At 38.9% G+C, this 19,791-nt stretch overlaps 1 protein-coding gene across 2 annotated transcripts in view; it reads left to right on the top strand.

Moving 5' to 3' along the window:
* Positions 1-19,791, top strand: part of STXBP5L (syntaxin binding protein 5L) — a 218,925-nt gene that overhangs the window by 183,648 nt on the left and 15,486 nt on the right. For both annotated transcript variants that reach the window (XM_054713945.1, XM_054713944.1), the window contains 2 exons: positions 9,784-9,954; positions 11,717-11,956. In XM_054713945.1, coding sequence (XP_054569920.1) covers positions 9,784-9,954; positions 11,717-11,956 — 411 coding nt within the window. The remainder of the gene's footprint in view (positions 1-9,783; positions 9,955-11,716; positions 11,957-19,791) is intronic.

Raw genomic sequence — 19,791 nt, 5'->3', positions numbered from 1 at the left:
AAAACAAAACATAAAGACAAATAAACCTATTAAAAAATGGCCCTAACTGGTTGGGCTCAGTGGATAGAGCGTCGGCCTGAGGACTGAAAGGTCCCAGGTTCAATTCCGGTCAAGAGCATGTATCTTGGTTGTGGGCACATCCCCAGTAGGAGGTGTGCAGGAGGCAGCTGATCAATGTTTCTCTCTCATCAATGTTTCTATCCTTCTCCCTTCCTCTATGTAAAAAATCAATAAAATATATTTTTAAAAAATAAAAAATGAAAAGAGGACCTGAGTAGACTTTTTTCCAAAGAAGACATACAAATGCCCAACAGGTAAATGAAAAAGTGCTCAATGTCACTAAACATCAGACAAATGCAAATTAAAATCACAATTAAATATCACCTCATAGATATTAGGATGGCATTATCAAAAAGGCAAGTAATAACTGTCTGCAAGGGTATGGGCGAAAGGGAACTCTTGTACACTGTTGTTGGGGGATGTAAATTGTTATATTCATTATGGAAAACACTATGGAGTTTTCAAAAAAAAAAAAATAGAACAAACATATGATCCAGTAATCCCACTTCTGGTATATCTAAAGGAGGTGAAATCAGTATTTTGTAGAAATATTAGCACTCCAGTATTAATTGAAGTTTTATTCACAATACCAAAATATGGAAACAAGCTAAGTGTCCCCCAGTGAATCAAGTATAAAGAAATTGTCTGTGTGGGGGGGGGAGAAGGGGAAACAAGAAAACATTGGACTTAAATGACACATTAGACCAGATGAACATAATAGACGTTTATAGAATATACATCCCAAAGCATGAAAATACATATTCTTCTCAAACATACATAGAACATTCTCTAGGATAAACTATAATGTTATTCCATAAAATAAGTCTTAATTAATATGATAGGATTGAAATAATATCAGGCTTCTTTTCTGATCACATGGTATGAAACTAGAAATCAATTATAAGAAGAAAACTGGAAAATTCACAAATATGTGGAGATTAAGCAACATGCTACTGAACAACCAATGGGTTAACAAATAAATCAAAAGAGAAATTTAAAAGTATCTTGTGACAAATTAAAATGGAAATACAATATACCAAAACTTATGGAATGCAGCAAAAGCTATTATAAGAGGGAAGTTTATAGTGATAAAAACCTACATTAAGAAATAAGAAAGATCTCAATCAACCTAACTTTATACCTTAAGGAACTAGAAAAAGGACAAATGAAGCCCAAAATTAGTACAAGTAAGGAAAAATCAGAGCAGAAATAAATGAAATAAAATTAAAAAGACAGTAGGAAAGATAAATGAAACTAATAGCTGATTTTCTGAAAATATAAACAAACTAGAGGCCCAATGCATGAAATTCATGCATGGGTATGGTCCCTAGGCCAGGCCAGTGATCAGGGCCAATCTGTGGTGCAACTGGCAGGGCGATTGGGGGGGCCTCCATGGCACCCACCTTGGCTGGCCTGGGGCCTGTGTGTTGGGGGCAGCTCCTGTGTTGAGCATCTGCCCCCTGATGGTCAGTGTGCATTATAGTGACTGGTTGTTCTGCCGTTCGGATGATTTGCATACTAGGCTTTTATTATATAGGATAGATTCACCAAGAAAAAAAGAGGACTCAAATAAAACCAAAATAGAATGAGACATTAAAATTGATACTGCAGAAATACAAAGGATCATAAGAGGCTACTGTACTCCAACAAACTGGAAAACTTAGAATAGATCAATTCCTAAAAACGTACAACATACCAAGACTGAATCATGAAGAAATAGAAAATCTGAGCAGACCAATTATTAGTAAGAAGATTGAATCAGTAATCAAAAATTCCCAATAAGAAAAAAGTCCAGGACTAGATAGCTTCATTGGTGATTTTCACCAAATATTCAAAGAAGAATCAATACCAATCAACTTTTCTCAAAAAATAGAATAGAAGGGAGCACTTCCAAACTTATGAGTCCAGCATTGCCTCAATACCAAAATGAGTCAAGGACACTACAAGAAAATTACAGGTAAAATATCTCTAATGAACAACATAGATGCAGAAATTCTCAACAAAATATCAGCAAACCAAATTTGACAATACGTTAAAAGGATCTTATGTTCAAGTGTGATGTATTCTAGGGATGAAAGGATCTGCAAGACAATGTGACACATCACATTAACAAAATAAAGGATAAAAATCATATGATCTCAAGAGATGAAGGAAAGTGTTTGACAAAATTCAACATCTATTTATACTGAGTGGGTATAGAGGGAAAATTGCTCTATACATAATTATAAAGACCACATATAACAAGCCCACACCTAACATCATAGTCAGCAGTGAAAAACTGAAAGTTTTTCCTTTAAGATCAGGAATAGGACAAGGATGCCCACTCTCACTACTTTTATTCAAGACTAGAGGCCCAGTGCACAAAATTCATGCATGGGTAGGGTCCCTAGGCCTGGCTGGCGACCAGGGCCGATCTGTGGGGCGACCAGCAGGGAGATCAGGGCCCTCGCTTGCACCCACTTTGGCCTGAAGCCACCTCCTTGCCGGCCCCGCCCCCTGCCACCGCCGCCACTGGTTGCTGTCTTTGGGGCTCCCACTTGGCCTGGCACCGCCCACTCACCTGTTTCACCATCCCGCTGTGGTCCTGCTCTCGTCAGGGCCTATCAGTGCTGGCAGTGCCTCCACTGCCGGCCGCTGCCAGCACCATGTCACCAACACTCACCATGTTCCACGCCGCCCCCTGGTGATCAGTGCATGTCTAACTCCCAGTCAGTCAAACTCCCACCTGTAGGGACAATTTGCATTTGCATATTAGTCTTTTATTATATAGGATAGTACTGAAAGTCCTAGCCAGAGCAATTAAGCAAAAAAATAAAAGTTATTAAAATTGGAACAGGAAAAGTACAACTGTCTTTATCTGCAGATGACATATATTAAAAAAGAACCCTAAAGACTCTACCAAAAAAAAATGTTGGCCATATAAAGGAATTCACGAATGTTGGAAGATAGAAAATCATTATACAAAATCAGTTGCATTTCTATACACTAACAATAGACTATCATAAAGAGAAATTAAGAAAATCACATTTAAAATTACATCAAAAAGAATTAAATACCTAGGAATAAATTTAACAAAGTAGGTAAAATTTCTGTGCACAAAAACTGTAAGACATTCTAAAGAAATTAAAGAAGCCCTAACTGGTTTGGCTCAGTGGATAGAGCATCGGCCTGCGGACTGAAAGGTCCCAGGTTCGATTCCGGTCAAGGACATGTACCTTGGTTGCGGGCACATCCCCAGTAGGAGGTGTGCAAGAGGCAGCTGATTGATGTTTCTGTCCCATCAATGTTTCTAATTCTCTATCCCTTTCCCTTCCTCTCTATATAAAAATCAATAAAATATATTTTTTAAAAAAAGAAATTAAAGAAGACACAAATAAATGGAAAGATATTCCATGCTCATGGATTAGAAAACTTCATATCGCTGAAATGGCCATACTACCCAAAGCAATCTACAGATTTAATGCAATTTCTATAAAAATTCCAATGATATTTTTCACATCAATAGAAAAAAATTTCTAAAATTGTATGAAACCACAAAAGACCCCAATCGTCAAAGCAATCTTGAGAATGAAAAACAAACCTAAAGGCATCACACTTTCTGGTTTCAAACTATATTACAAAGCTATAGCAATATAGTATTGGCACAAAATCAGATAGACACAGATCAACGGAACTGAAGAGAGAGCCCAGAAATAAACCCATGCATATATAGTCAATTAATTTACAACAAAGGAGCCAAGAATATACTATATGGAAAGCATAGTCTCTTCAATAAATGGTGCCGGGAACACTGGGAAGCCACATGCAAAAGAATGAAACAGAACCACTATATTCCATACACAAAAGTTGACTAAAATGGATTAAAGACTTGAAGATAAGATATGCAACAATAAAACTCCTAGAAAAAAATAGGAAGTAACCTCCTTGACGTTGGCCTTGGCAATAATTTTTTGGATTTGACAACAAAGGGAAAGGAAACCAGCAAAAATAAACAAGTGGCACTACATCAATCTGAAAGGTTTTTGTACAGCATCAACAAAGGAAACATCAACAAAATGAAAAGGCAACCTATGGAATGGGAAAAAATATTTGTAAATCATATATCTGATAAGGGGTTAATACTCAAAAAATATAAAGAAGTCATACAACTCAATAGCAAAAAAAAAAAAAAATCCGATTTCAAAATGGGCAGATAAACTGAATAGTCTTCAAAGAAGACATACAAATGACCAGCAGGTACATGAACATGTACTCTACATCACCAAACAGAAAAGTGCATATCAAAACCATGAGATATCACTTCACACCTGTTAGAATGGGTATCATCAAAAAGAAAAGTGTTGGTGAGGATGTGGAGAAAAGGAACTCATAAACTATTGGTGGGGATGGAAACTGGTGTAGTCACTATGAGAAACAGTATGGAGGCTCCTCAAAAAATTAAAAATAGACCTACCATATGATCCAGCAATTTTACTTCTGGGTATCTAGCCAAAGACAGTGAAAACAAGATATCAAAGAAATATCTGCACTCCTAAGTTCCTTTTAGTATTTTTCACAATATGGAAACAAAAGTCCATGTCCTTAAACAGATGAATGGATAAAGAAGATGTGATAGATATGTACATATACACAATGGACACTACAGGATTATTCTTCCATGAGAAAGATGGAAAACTTGCCATTTGCAACAATGATGGACCTTGAGGGCATTATACAAAGTGATATAAGCTTGACAGGAAAACAAAAATTCATGGTATCACTTATATGTGAAACCTAAAAAAAAAGTCAAACTAAGAAACAGTAGAAAAGTGGTTGCCAGGGGGTGGAGGTAGGGAAAATACAGAGAGGTTTGTAAAGGGGTACAAACTTTCAGTTATAAGATCTGAGGATCTGATATATGGTGACTATAGTTGATAACACTGTAATGTATAATTGTAACTTGCTAATAGAGGAGAACTTAAATGTTCTCACCAAAATAAATAAATATGAGAAGTGATGGGTCTGTTAATTAATGAGATGGTGGGAACCATTTTCCAATGTACATGTATATCAAATCACCACAATGTATACATTAAATATCTTACAATTTCATATGTCAGTTATACCTTGATGAAGCTGAAAATCTTAAATATTGTTATTTCAAGTTAAAACATTTCTATTCATCAGTAACAAAGCCTAAGGCAATGTTTTCAGTAAGAGATTATTTTTTTAAAGACTGTAAATTTGGTCCCAAATAATTTGTAAAAATCTGCCTAAATGGATGTTTAAATGCAATAGAAATTAAACTTGGAAGACATGAGAAATTGTTGAGAAATAAAAAGGAAAAAGCTCATTGAAAGGTTGGATTTCAGAGACTAAACATTAAATTCAGAATATATAAACCTTTACTCATTCAAGGCATTTTAACTTTGACAACAATATTATAGCCATGAAAACTTTGCTATGAGATAATCAGATTAAAGCCAGGAATAAAATTAAGCTGTCTTCAAGGGAAGTCTGTGATTCAGTCCCTTTGGTCTTTAGCTTAAAATTTTTCAGAAAAATGTCCTAAACATAATTGCTTAAAAACCTCAAAAGTGTCAGCAAAAAATGTACATAAATATATAGCCTATTCTTATTTGTCAAAAACACTGAAATAAAGAAAAATTACGTAAACCTCAGTTCTGGTGAGTAGGATAGCAGAGATGTTCTCCTGCACCAGGCCAGCTGTAGCACAGCTCCCGACATTTAGGCCCCAGCATGAGCAATGCTAAGCCACTGACAGTGATAACTTAACTAAAAGTAACTCAACATTTAGTTACTTGTGGGTATTGTTATTGGCTGCACAGCTTCTGAGTATACCTCAAAGGTTCTTCCTAAGAGTTTGAGCTGCCTAGTAACCTTTAATAAATTATTTTCCTGCTTAAATTAAGCAAATTAAGCAAACAACCAACATTAAATCAATCAACAAGCCAACCTGGCCTTCACCTAGGGTTGCATAACCAATGATTAATTAAGAAGGGAGGGGAGGAAAAGAAGAGTTACTGCTTAACTATAAAAGAAAACAAAGGTATAATAATGTGGGCTTTCAAACATTTTAACCAATTACTTAATATAGGCTGTATTTTATGTGGTTAAATGCAGTCTTTTTATTTCACTTATCTTCATTGTTTTTAAAAGTCAATGCTTATTTTGATTTAGCATTATGTTCAACATTTATTTCACCATAGAATCACCCTCTATGGCACAGGCATAATCTACTTTTTTACTTTCTAGGAATTGCATAGTGTGTATTAAAAAGCTTGTTTAACCAGACTAATTTATAATGTGTTAAATCTTCATTTATATTCTTCATTTATATTAAGCTTTGGCAAGGACTATATTAAAAATTTCAATTGTATTTAATAAAGTCATTTTTCAGTAAATCACTGTGCCTTACTTTATACAATTAAGTACATTAAATCAAATCTTGATTTAAAGGCACAATGCAATCAGCTCATTTAAAGACACTTGTAAATTTTTAAAATTTGGGAATCTTTCTGTAAAATACAGAATAACAATTTCCCTTTTGCTTGAATGTTTTACAACTGAATTTTTAGAATGTTGAATTTTCTCTACATGGCATAGAGCTTCACACCTGGGCTAAAGCACTCTTGTAATAAGGGGGCAGTTCTAGGAAACAAAAACCATTTAGTTGTGTTAATACAGAAAGTGATTTAATACAAGAAACTAGGTGCTTAGCAAATCACTGAAAGATTGGAGAAGTAAACTCTAAGCTTGGCCTATAGGTATGACATTCATAATAAGGCCACCAAACAGACACTAGGTGAGCAGACACCTTTGCTACTTTTAGAAGCAAAGAATCAGAATACTACTGCCAATCAGTTGTTGAACTGAAGAACATTATTACAAGATCAGGAAATCTACCACCAACTGCCTCTTGGTATACAAAAAGTTTGCGACTAGACAGGTTGCTTTCAAAGCAACACAAAATAAAAGTCTCCATTGTATAACACCAAAGCAAAAATTTTTTTGTAAGTGGAAAGATGGCTTCCATTCCATTTTCAAATTAATTGCCAGATTTTCTTAAGCCCTGCAAGGTCACCTATAAGGAAGCTATAAGGAAGCCCAAGCCTCCTGAAAAAACCACAATTGGCAGTCCCAAATGAACTCCGCCTTTGCACCATTCTAGCCCAGGCTTGTGAGTAAAGAAGCCTCCAAAGGATTCCAAGCCCCCAGCCATTCAAGTATTCTGAATGAAGGCCCCAGGCATCATGGATATAATAGCCCCACCTTGCCTCAGCTACTTAAATTATGGCCCACAGAATCTGTGAACATAATATAGTGATTGTGATTTTACATCAGTAACATTTGTAGTGGTTTTTTATGCAACAAGAGCTAACAATCATATGATATCATATATATTTTATGTTTCAATTTAGCCTTTTTAAAGGGCATCATACTGTTACATGATTATATACAACAATGTACCTAAAGTTTTATGTTCAATTTTAAAGGATAGCTGGTGTCCAGTTTTTTTTCTATAAGAACTAAAAGCATGGTGAATAATTTTATCCATAGAGGTTTTTGCTTTTCTTTTATATTTAGCATCACTTCTTTATCATAATTTTTCAGAATGACTGTGTCTGGGCTACGACCAAATTTCTTTCGAAATGTTTTTATCAATTCATAACTACCTTGAATATTTAGCATGATAGAAAAAAAGTTTTAAAGAAAACAAATTTACTTCCATTTATTTTTAAATTTTAAGTACAAAAATCCTTTATGTTAATCAGCCCTATTACAAACAAAAATATATGGCCAAAAACCCTGGGCTTCCCAATATATGGTCATGTAAGCTGGACCTTGTGAATCAAACATGAGAACCTGAGGAAAATTTGGTCACTACAGCATGTTGAGGGACTAGCATGTTGAGCTGAAATGAAAGAATATTCACGTGAAACAGCCAGCAAGAAATGAAGTGCAAGGGGTCCTGGCTAAGTAAACAAACTTGACTATTCCCAGGGCTCTGCCATATACTGTTGTACGTGGCTAAGAAGGCTGTGAGTCTATCCCACATTCCTCTGGACAAGCAGTGAGCTGCAGAACAAGGCATTGCATCTGAGGAAGGGGCAACTTGGCCTAACTGATATACCCGGGGTGGGGGGTTATTTTTGCAATTGCACCCTCGAAGTAGTTGCCATTTTCAAATTCATTCTAAGTCCTTGTTATCGCCAGCTGTTGCCCTCAGAGTTCTTCCTATGTATAGGACTAGATTTGATAGTGAAGGAGAAGTAGAGCTCTTTATTTCAGCCTCCCCCTGGCTAACTCTTCGTGGGATATTTCTGCCTTTCCACCTGGGATATATGGGATTTCTGAGATCTATGTTAGTATGGAAAATGACTGGCCTAAAGAGCTTGCATTACACAAGCCACTCCTAAACCCTCCCAAATAATTTTTGTGACCCTGGGCCCCAGTTTTTAAACATACAGACACTCAGTGAGAAAATTGTGATTAGACTCCTGCCTCCATGAATACTGCTCATGTAAGATTGGACAATTTTCTGAATCCCTTTTTCCTGAGTTTCAGTTTCCTTATCTACAAAATCAGGATAATAAAGCACATACCTTGCAGGGTTGCTGTGAAGATTAAATGAATAATGTGTATAAAATGCCTGGCATTTAAAATATTCAATAACTGTTGGCTCTCATTTTAAAAAATAGTAAAGCACACTAGTGCATTCAAATAGTGAAGCCTAATTCTCATCCTTGCACAAGCTGCAAGGGAATATAGGAAATACATGATTTTAAGTTTTCAAATATGCAGTATAGAAGGCTGCAATGGAGGGGATACTGAGAGCCAGTGCCCCGTGTCCAACATGGACTTAAACATGAATTCCCCTTTAAACTCTATTGTCCTTTGACCAAACAAGATCATTTAAAACACATTCTGAATATTGCAGAACTATGAGATGATATTTTAAATATTGTTTAGCATTAAGAAAAATAAGACATTTTGTACAGTTATTTCCAAGTTTAAATTATATAAAAACAGAGTTAAACTCACACTCTAAATAAACGGTACTGTTTATCTTAGAAATGAGCAGTGTTAATTCTCTGAAACGAAAGTGACAATACTAATTTTAGTTTAGTTTATCATATACCAGGAAGTGTTTCTGTATGTGACATGTTTTATCACAAAATCTCCATGAGGCAGATAATACTCCCAATTTACAGAAGAAGAAACTAAAGCATAAACACTCCAATAATTCATAAAACTAGTGAATTTGGATTTGAGCCCAGGCAGTCTAGCTGTAGAGTGAATATTCTTAGGTACCATTCTCAACTGTACACAGTAAAATGCTTCCAGTCTATAATTTAATCTACAAGCATTTGAAGCACTTCCAAAATATAGGTGTTTACCTATATTAGTCAAAAGAAAGTTTAGTACTATATCCTATTTTGTATTGCCATTAAATGGTAGAATACACAGTGAGGATATACATAGAATACTAAACTGTGTTAACTAGTCAAATTTTTAAAATAAATCTTATATTTAATAAATATGACATTTTTGGCTAATTACTAAAATTGTGACTAAATTTTAAAATAGCAAGGACTTAGACATCTTTCTATGATTTGAACAAAAAGAATTCTCACTCTTCATTTATTAATCTACACACTTGGATTCCTTTATATTAAGATTTAATTCTGATATTTATGCTGCCTTCTCCTCTTGGCACAGATAATGTAAATGGACACTGTACAAGCCCAACTTCTCAGAGTTGCAGTTCTGGAAAACGCCTTTCCAGTGCTGATGTTTCCAAAGTAAACCGCTGGGGTCCTGGGAGACCACCTTTTCGAAAAGCACAGTCAGCTGCCTGCATGGAGATTTCTTTACCAGTTACAACAGAAGGTAGGTTAAACATACACATTTTGTGGATACAATTAAAATTTGACATACCGTGGTATTGGGAGCTGGAGGACAAGGGATGGAGGTCATGTATAAAAGATAAAAAAAAACAAAAAACAGTCAACTCTAGGCAGTGACTAACAGAGCCTGGTCGGGCTGTGGTCATGACTCTAAATCCATTCCCCACTCCCCCTCCTTCTTCACCTCTGAAACCAGACTGGCTCTGCCTGTTGGTGGGCTCCCACCTCCTCTGTACAAAGGGAGACCTATGCCTTAATCCAGTGATGGCGAACCTATGACACGCGTGTCAGCACTGACACACGTAGCCATTTCTGATGACACGCGGCCACTGAGGCGGCCACATGCCAAGGATGAAACATTTGCTGCTCCTGAGGATGAAACATTTGCGAAATAATGTCTTTTCCTCAAAGTGACACACTACCCGAGTTATGCTCAGTTTTTTGGCGAAGTTTGACACACCAAGCTCAAAAGGTTGCCCATCACTGCCTTAATCTGTTGTCTGCACTCCCAAGCTTATTCTCATCTCTAAATTCTATTATAACAACTATGTTTATAAACTTGCCAAGGGATAGGAGGGGGGAATTAGGAATACTACATTTTGTTTTCTAGAAAAAGAATAGTCTGAGAATTCATACTTAGTCTCTGTTTATAAAAATGAGTCACAATCTACCTATCAAGAGGGAAAGGTGAGTGAAGGCAATAGAAAGAAGAATATGAGAAACTTGTACTCTGGGGGAGTTCCTAAGAATACAGCCTTCCAAATACCCTTTAACTGAGGTGGTGAGTTTATGCTGCTGGAGTGTGTGCACTGTTAAGTGTTGATGAGCAGGAGAACCTGAAACCATCCTGTGTGTTAAGTGGGCTGAAGCCTCAGAAAGATGGCATTGTCCACAGCTCCTTTTTTGGCCCTATGAATTAGGACTGAATTTGGATTCAAGGCAGGAAGCTGGGAATTAGTTCAGGAAGATAACATTTGCTGTCTGGCCTTGGTAAATAGTTCAATTTTTTACAACTGTAATTACTCCAGATATAGCAAAACCAAAAAGTGCATTAAGGAAATGCATTAGAGCAGTGGTCGGCAAACTCATTAGTCAACAGAGCCAAATATCAACAGTACAACGATTGAAATTTCTTTTGAGAGCCAAATTTTTTAAACTTAAACTTCTTCTAACGCCACTTCTTCAAAATAGACTCACCCAGGCTGTGGTATTTTGTGGAAGAGCCACACTCAAGGGGCCAAAGAGCCGCATGTGGCTCACGAGCCGCAGTTTGCTGACCACGGTATTAGAGCATTTGTGATCCTTCAGGTTAGCAGCCACCATGTTGTCAGTAAGTGGAAATTGCCAAGAAATCGTTAGAAATACTTCCAACAATTGAGAGATAGACGGGAAGCATAATTAAAATGGTACCAGAAATTCTTGTAACTTTGACTATTTAGACTAAATTTTTTTTCCCAGATTAGAGAATTTCAACTAACATGTGAGGTGATGTAGAGAGAAAAGCATGGTGAACTGAAGAGTCAAGTTCTAGTCCTAGCCCTGCTTACATTTTTGATTTGTGCTCTGCACTTTAGTCTCTTCCTCTTCAAAATAACTGGTGAACTGGATAAGCTGCCTTCCAGATCAGCTAACAAAGAATAAAATTCTATGTCCCCTTCATAATTTTGGTTTTCATGTACTAAGTCTGACTTTACTTTTTCTGGAAATACACTAACATTTAATTTTTGTTCTTTAAATTTCCACAGACAACCGAGAAAACTCCTATACTCGTTCTAGAAGCTCTAGCATTTCCAGTATTGACAAAGACTCGAAAGAAGCAATTACAGCACTGTACTTCATGGAGTCCTTCGCTCGGAAAAATGACTCCACCATCTCCCCTTGTTTGTTTGTTGGAACTAGTCTGGGGATGGTGTTAATCATGTCCCTGAGCCTCCCTTCAGCAGAGGAACAAAGACTCACAGAGCCAGTCATGGTATTGCCAAGCGGTAAGAGTTTAGTTATTCCTTCTTGGCCACTTTTTAAAATTTAGATATAAGGTATTATAATACATTCATTGTATCGATGTATTCTGTATAATAGGAACTATTGAGAATTTCATAAGTCATATACTATTCCAACATTTGTGGTATTGCAACTTACCTTTCCTTTGGGGTAAAATAGCACAACCACTTCTATGGTAGCAAACTGGAACAGCCAACCTAAACAGTGCCTTGGAAAAGAAGTTCCTAAGAAGCACTGAACTGAAGAAAAACCTCAATGCAAAAGTTAAAAAGTTATTTTTAATGAGTTGAAGAATTTCTCCAAAGTTCCATGCCAGGTCAGAGCCTATGAGTGTTTTTGTATCGTTCTTGAAGAACTCAGAACAAATAAACTAGAATTATCTGACTTGAGGTGGCTCGGCAGGGGGAGGGGTGGAGCATAGAAAAAACAGTGAAAATGAAAGGAGAAGAAAACATTTATTCAAACAGAATATACATAACTTAATGTCTTGGAGGGGAGAGAGAAGTTATTGCATCTATGAAGCAAAAATGGGGAGGGAAGAACAATTGGAGGTGAAGAGAGAACTTTTTGTAAATAAAAAATACGATAAAAATTAAAATGCAATAGAAGTCTTTGAAGACAAAGTAATGGAAAGCTCTCAAATATAGGATAAATGGCAAAGATATGGATAATATAAGGTAAATGATTAAAAAATAGACTCAGAAAATAACAGCATAACATCTTTGATAAACTTCTCATCTTTTTCACACAATTTCTTTCCTTTTTATCCTATTGCTCAAAGCATATGTTGTATTCTCTACCTACTTGAATTATCTTTTTTTCATTCAAAGAAGAGATGAGTGAGATTCCTCCTGTTATTCTTTTTAATATCTTTTAATTTGTTCTCTTTGCTATTTATGATAAAAGTTATCTGAAAAACATTTCTTAAGTAAAAAAGAATTTTATTAATATACTAGAGGCCCGGTGCACGAAATTTGTGCAGTGGAGGGGGTGTCCCTCAACCCAGCCTACACCCTCTCCAATCTGGGACCCCTTGGGGGATGTCCGACAGGGATCGGGCCTAAACTGGCAGTTGGACATCCCTCTCACAATCCGGGACTGCTGGCTCCTAATCACTCACCAGCCTGCCTGCCTGATTGCCCCTAACCACTTCTCTGCCTGCCTGCCTGATCGCTCCCTAACTGCTCCCCTGCTGACCTGATTGACATCTAACTGCCCTCCCCTGCTGGCCTGTTTGCCCACAACTGCCCTCCCCTGCTAGCCATCTTGCGACAACGTGGGGGCAGCCATCTTGTGACGACATGGGGATGGCCATCTTGTGATGATGTGAGGGCGCGAGGGCCACCTAGGCTTTTATTAGTATAGATAGCATAAGGGGTTTTAATTTAAAAGAACACACATATATGGTATAGTAAGTTAGATAAAGTTGTGTTTTCTTAGTAAACTGGATGTGCTAAATTCATATACATGAGTTATTACTTACTAGAGGCCCGGTGCACAGATTCGTGCACCAGTGGGGTCCCTTGGCCTGGCCTGCAGGATCAGGCTGAAACTGGCTCTCCGACATCCCCTGAGGGGTCCCAGATTATGAGAGGGCACAGGCCAGGCCAAGGGACCCCACCAGTGCACGATTGGGGCCAGGGAGGGATGTGGGAGGTTGGCCAGCCAGGGAGGGACCGCAGGAGGACTCCAGAGCATGTCCAACCCATATCTCTCAGTCCCGATCAGCCAGACCCCAGCAACAAGCTAACCTACCAGTCAGAGCGTCTGCCTCCTGGTCGTCAGTGCACGTAATAGCAAGCAGTTGAGTGGCCTTAGCATATCATTAGCATATTATGCTTTGATTGAATGGATGACTGGATGACCAGACACTTAGCATATTAGGCTTTCATTATGTAGGACTAGAGGCCCGGTGCAGGAAATCCGTGCAAGAGAAAGCCTTCGCATCCCTGGCTGCCTCAGCCCCCGCAGCCCCAGCTTCACCCAGAAGGTCCTCCAGGTGGTCCTTCCGCCTTTCGGCTGGTCGATTTTCATATTGCACTTTTATTATTATAGATTGTAAGTGGAATAGCTCTCTCTACTAGTGTTGCAAATTCACATAAATGCATGCATGTGGCTTAAGCAACAGTTTATTTTCTCATACTTCTGAAGGCTAGGGGTCCAAGATTAAGGTGTTGGCAATTTTGGTTTCTTCTGAGGCCTCTCCTAGATGTGCAGGTGGCCATCCCTCTGTATGCATGTACCCCTGGGAGCTGCCTGTCCCAATCTCCTCTTCTTAGAAAGACACTAGTCTATTGGATTAGGGCCCACCCTAACAGCCTCATTTTAATGTAATCACCTCTTTAAAGTCTATCTTAAAGTCACAGTCCGAGGTACTGGGGTTTATGGTTTCAACATATGAATGGGCGGGGGGTACAATTCAAACTATAACATGCATTGTATTTTAAAAGTTAATCTATTTGGATCATTTTTAAATTTATTTTTAAATTATAGTTGGCATACATTATATTAGTTTCAAGTGTACATTAGTGATTGACATTTATATACTTTATAAAGTGATCACCATAAGTCTAGTGACCATTTGACACCATAGATAGTTATTATTATGATATTATTGACTATATTCCTTATACCCATGACTTTTTTTTATAAATGGCAGTTTGTACATCTTAGTCCCCTCCTTCACTTTTCACCCATCCCCCAAAACTCTGCTATCTGGCAAGCATCAGTTTGTTCCCTGCATTTTTGAGTTTGTTTCTGAGTGAAATAAGATAGAGGAAGACAAAAACTGTATGATTTCACTTATGTGGAATCTAAAAAATAAAATGAGCCAACAAAGCTGAAACAAACTCATACAGAGGATTATTTTTTTAATTATAAATTTATTTCACAATAAGAAAACATTTTTACTACATTTCTAATTTTTAAAGAAATATGCACAATTCTTTTAGCCCTTAGCTCACTTTTTAGTGAAATTGAGAACTGTGTTTTTTTTAAAGTTAACCAAATTAACAAACCTTTGGCTACACTAAGAAAAAAAGAGAAGACTCAAATAAAATCAGAAAAGAAAAATAAGCCAATACAATTGATACCATAGAAGTAAAAATTATATGCCAACAAACCGGATAACCTAGAAGAAATGAATACATTCCCAGAAACACATAACCTACTAAGACTGAATCACGAAGAAATAGAAAGTCTGAACAGACCTGTAACTACTAAGGAGAAGGAATTAGTAATCAAAAACCTCTTTGTTGTGGGGTCGAACCCTGGAGTCAAAAATAAGACCAGTGGAGGCTGCTGATTGATTAAAAAAGCAGGCAAGGATTTATTGAGCTGGCCAGGACGGCCGCGAGAGCACCACATGCAGGTGGAATCCACACTCACGACCGCTCCGTTTCAAGTGTAGGCAGGCCTTTTAAAGGTCTAAACCACAAAAATTTTCCTTTGTTCTAAATTCTAAATTCTAAATGCTGGGAACAACCCACAGGGGGGTTCCCAGCCACATCCTGCTGGACATTAGAATGTGGCCCTATCTTGCGAAAGCAATTTTTGCATGAGTCAATGGGAATCAGTCTCCTGTAGTTCTGGTCCACAGGCACAGGAAAATTACCTTTGTGAGTTTCCAGGTTTCAGTCTGGAAGCTGAGGTAACTACCCTATTGTTTAAGCAAGTAAGTGCGTGCAGAAGCCAGAATAGCAGGGTTAAAATTCAAACAGCAGTTTTTACCTAAGTATGGTTGCTACCATACTTCACTCTTCACAAAGAAAACCCCACTTCTTTTCTAAGGAATCTTTTCACATAAGTTTATCTTGGTTATCTTGAAAATTAATTCTAATCAATGATATGGAAATTTGAGATCGCTAAACTATTGAATTTTAGAGGGAACTCATCTGGAGAGTATCCATTCTAGTGGCGACCTCTGTGGTTGGAATCAGAATCAATAGGGGTTGTTATAGCACAGATTATTGGGTGCCATCCGGCTTTTCTGATTCAGTAGGTCTGGGCTGAGCGCTAGGGATTTGCATTTTTAACAAGCTCCCAGGTGATGCTGGTCATGCAAATGCAACTTCGCAGGCAGGAATGGAACAGCCTGCAGTTGGTTCCTCTTGTGTAAGGAAAAACCTAGTCCTTCCTCCTGTGCTTTTCCTGTGCCACACTCACAACACTTCTTACACAGAGGTGTGGAGGGATTTTTCCCACAACAAGCAATTCTCTGCAACACTGGCTGGGTGTCCCATAATTTAACCCAATTCTGATACTGGAGATAACGTCAGATCCCACATGTTAAGGGCTCAGTCCCACAAGTTAAGGGTTCAGTCTTACCAGACTGTCCCCCACACTCCTTCAGGAGCCAGTCGCAAGCCTAGGTTACTACCTATGCTTTGGCTATAAATCTGAGCACACAACCCCTTCTTGGGTTTAATTTGCTACAGCAGCACATAGAACTCAGAAAAACTAGTTACTTACTGTTTCCAGTTTATTATGAAGGAATACAGGTGAATATCCAGATAGAAGAGATGCCAGGACAAAGTAGGTGGGAAGGTCACAGAGCTTCCATGCCTCTTCCACACCTCCACTTTTTCACCCACCCAGAAGCTCTCCAAACCCCTCCTTTTGGGTTTTTATGGAGGCTTCACTGCACTGGTATAATTGATTGAATTCATTGGTTATTGAACTCTATCTCCAGCCCCTCTACCTCAGGCAGGTCCTCTAATCACTGGTTGGTTCCCCTGGCAACTAGCCTCCACCCTAAAGCAAGGGCCAGAGTCACCTCCTTAACATAACACAAGACACCTGTGTAGCTCTCATCACTTAGGAAATTCCGAAGGTCCCTGCCCCAACTGGTAATGAAGACCAAATACATATTATAAATCACAATAGCACTCATGCATATTAAGCTTAATCAAAATCCTGGTTAAATTTAATTCTGCCTACTATTTCTATACCTGTATAGCTGAATATGGCCGGGGAAAATATATAACCACACTAATAGTCTTGTTTTGAAATACATCGTCAATAACTTCCTATGGGCTCCTGTGTTGCTGGGTAATCATACTATTGTTATTTTGTTCTCTCTCACCCTCTTGAACAACAATTGCAATTTTCTCCACTCTCCTCAAACCTCCAGTACCTCCCCCACTGTTTTCAGTCTTAGCTAATAATGTGTGTCCTCTTTCCCTGAGAAAACTGAAACAACCAGATAAGAACTATAACTGCCAACCTGTCTGCCTGTGGTCTCTATATTCTCTATATTCTCCATGGTCTCTATATTCCCTCCTGTTTTTATGACTATTCTGTGTAAACTCCTAACTTGGTCAGCTTCTCCACGTGCGCACTAGATTCTGCTCAAGAAAGTCAATCCAGCAATTTTTCCTTTTTGTAATTATATGTTATATTTATATTACATATAATTGTATAATTCTGATTATATTAAATGTTTCTATTAAATCAGCATACATACTGTTATTTCTTCCATTAAAAGAAGAAAAACCCTCTCTTAAATCTATTCTTCTGTAATGCCCCATTTCACTTATTTCTTTAAAGTAAAACTCCTTTAAATGGTTGTTATATTCACTGTTTCCGATTTTATTTTTCCATTCTTTTTTTTTTAATTCTTTATTGTTGAAAGTATTACATATATCCCCTTTTTTCCCCATTGTTGTCTCCCAGTCTGCCCCCACCTCCATCCCCTCCCCCCTCCTGACCTACACCCCCTCCCCCATTGTCTGTGTCCATTGATTATGCTTATATACATACAAGTTCTTTGGTTGATCTCTTACCTCCCATTCTCTCTTGATTGCATTTCACCCATAGCTTTCAGCCATACCAATCAGCAAAAATCTCCATATATGTTATCACTGACCTCATTATTGAAACCAGTAGTCAGTTCTCAGGCAATACCTTACTTGACATATCAGCAACACAATACACAATTTACCATCATCTCTACCTTAAAACACTTCACTTGGATTCCAGAACACTTTATTTACCTAGTTTTCTTCCTACATTTCTAACCATTCCTTCTTAGTTCTCTTTACTGTTTCCTCCTCATTTCACTGGACTTAAAATCTCAGAATGCCCAAATACTCAATCTTTGAACCTTTTTTGTTTTCTATTTGTATTCAAGCCTGAGATGAGATCAGCCAGCCTCATGACTTTAAATGCCATTTATAATCTTACTAGAGACCCAGTGCACGAAATTCGTGCACGGGGGTTGGGAGGTCCCTCTGCCCAGCCTGCACCCTCTCCAATCTGGGACCCCTCGAGGAATGTCCGACTGCCCATTTAGGCCCGATCCCAGTAGGATTGGGCCTAAACAGGCAGTCGGACATCCCTCTCACAATCCAGGACTGCTGGCTCCCAACCGCTCGCCTGCCTGCCTTCCTGATTGCCCCTAACTGCTTCTGCCTGCCAGCCTCATCACCCCCTAACCACTCCCTGCCAGCCTGATTGATGCCTAACTGCTCCCCTGCCAGCCTGATTGCCCCTAACTGTCCTCCCCTGCAGGCCTGTCCCCCCCTAACTGCTCTCCCCTGCAGTCCTGGGTCCCCCCAACTGCTCTCCCCTGCAGGCCTGGGTCCCCTGCAACTGCCCTTCCCTGCAGGCCCGGTTGCCCCCAACTTCCCTCCTCTGCCAGCCTGGTCACCCCAACTGCCCTCCCCTGCAGGCTTGATTGCCCCCAACTGCCCTCCCTTGCAGGCCCGGTCCCTCCCAACTGCCCTCCCCTGCTGGCCTGATTGCCCACAACTGCCCTCCCTTGCAGGCCCGGTTCCTCCCAACTGCCCTCCTCTGCTGGCCATCTTGTGGCGGGCTTCTTGTGTCCACATGGGGCAGCCATCTTTGACCACATGGGGGCAGCCATCTTGTGTGTTGGAGTTATGGTCAATTTGCATATTACTCTCTTATTAGATAGGATAGAGGCCTGGTGTGTGGGTGGGGGCCGGCTGGTTTGCCCTGAAGGGTGTCCCGGATCAGGGTGGGGGTTCCCTTGGAGCATGGAGCGGCCTGGGCGAGGGGTTTGTGGTGGTTTGCAGGCTGGCCATGCCCCTCGGCGACCCAAGCAGAGGCCCTGGTATCTGGGATTTATTTATCTTCTATAATTGAAACTTTGTAGCCTTGAGTGGAGGCCAGAGCCAGCCAAGGCGGGTGGGAAGCTTGGCTTCCTCCATCGCCAGGGGCAATCCAAGCCTCCTGCTCTCTCCAGCTCTGTGGCCACCGCCATATTTGTTGGGTTAATTTGCATACTTGCTCCTAATTGGCTGGTGGGCGTGGCTTGTGGGCGTAGCAGAGGTACGGTCAATTTGCATGTTTCTCTTTTATTAGATAGGATAGGTCATTCATTTCTTTTTATAGATTGGACCTATCCTCAGATTCCTGACATATAAATATCCAGTTATTTGACACCCAATGGACACCTAGTAAGCATCTCAAACTTAACACATCCAAAACTTAGTTCTGATATCCTTTTCTTTCTTCCATAGGCTTTCCCATATTTATTAGTGTTTCCATCCTTCTGATTTCTCAGGTCAAAGACAGAATCAACCTTGACCACTATGTTTCTTTCACACTCTAAATCCAATTATTAGCAAATTCTCTTGGCTTGACCTTTAATATATACTCAGATACTGATCATTTCTCAACATCTCTACTATTACCAACCTGGCTGGAGCAAGCCTCTATCCATTTCTCACCTGGATTGTCATACTGACTTTTCAACTGTTCTCCCTTCTTCCAACCTTGACTCCCTGTAGGATATGCCCAGCAGGAAGAGTGATCCCTTTAAATGAAAATTACATTATATCACTCTATTCTCAAA

Source organism: Eptesicus fuscus, chromosome 3 (genome assembly GCF_027574615.1).
Source record: "Eptesicus fuscus isolate TK198812 chromosome 3, DD_ASM_mEF_20220401, whole genome shotgun sequence".
In the NCBI taxonomy this organism is placed as follows: Eukaryota; Metazoa; Chordata; class Mammalia; order Chiroptera; family Vespertilionidae; genus Eptesicus; species Eptesicus fuscus.
This window is presented reverse-complemented; position numbering and strand designations above follow the sequence as displayed.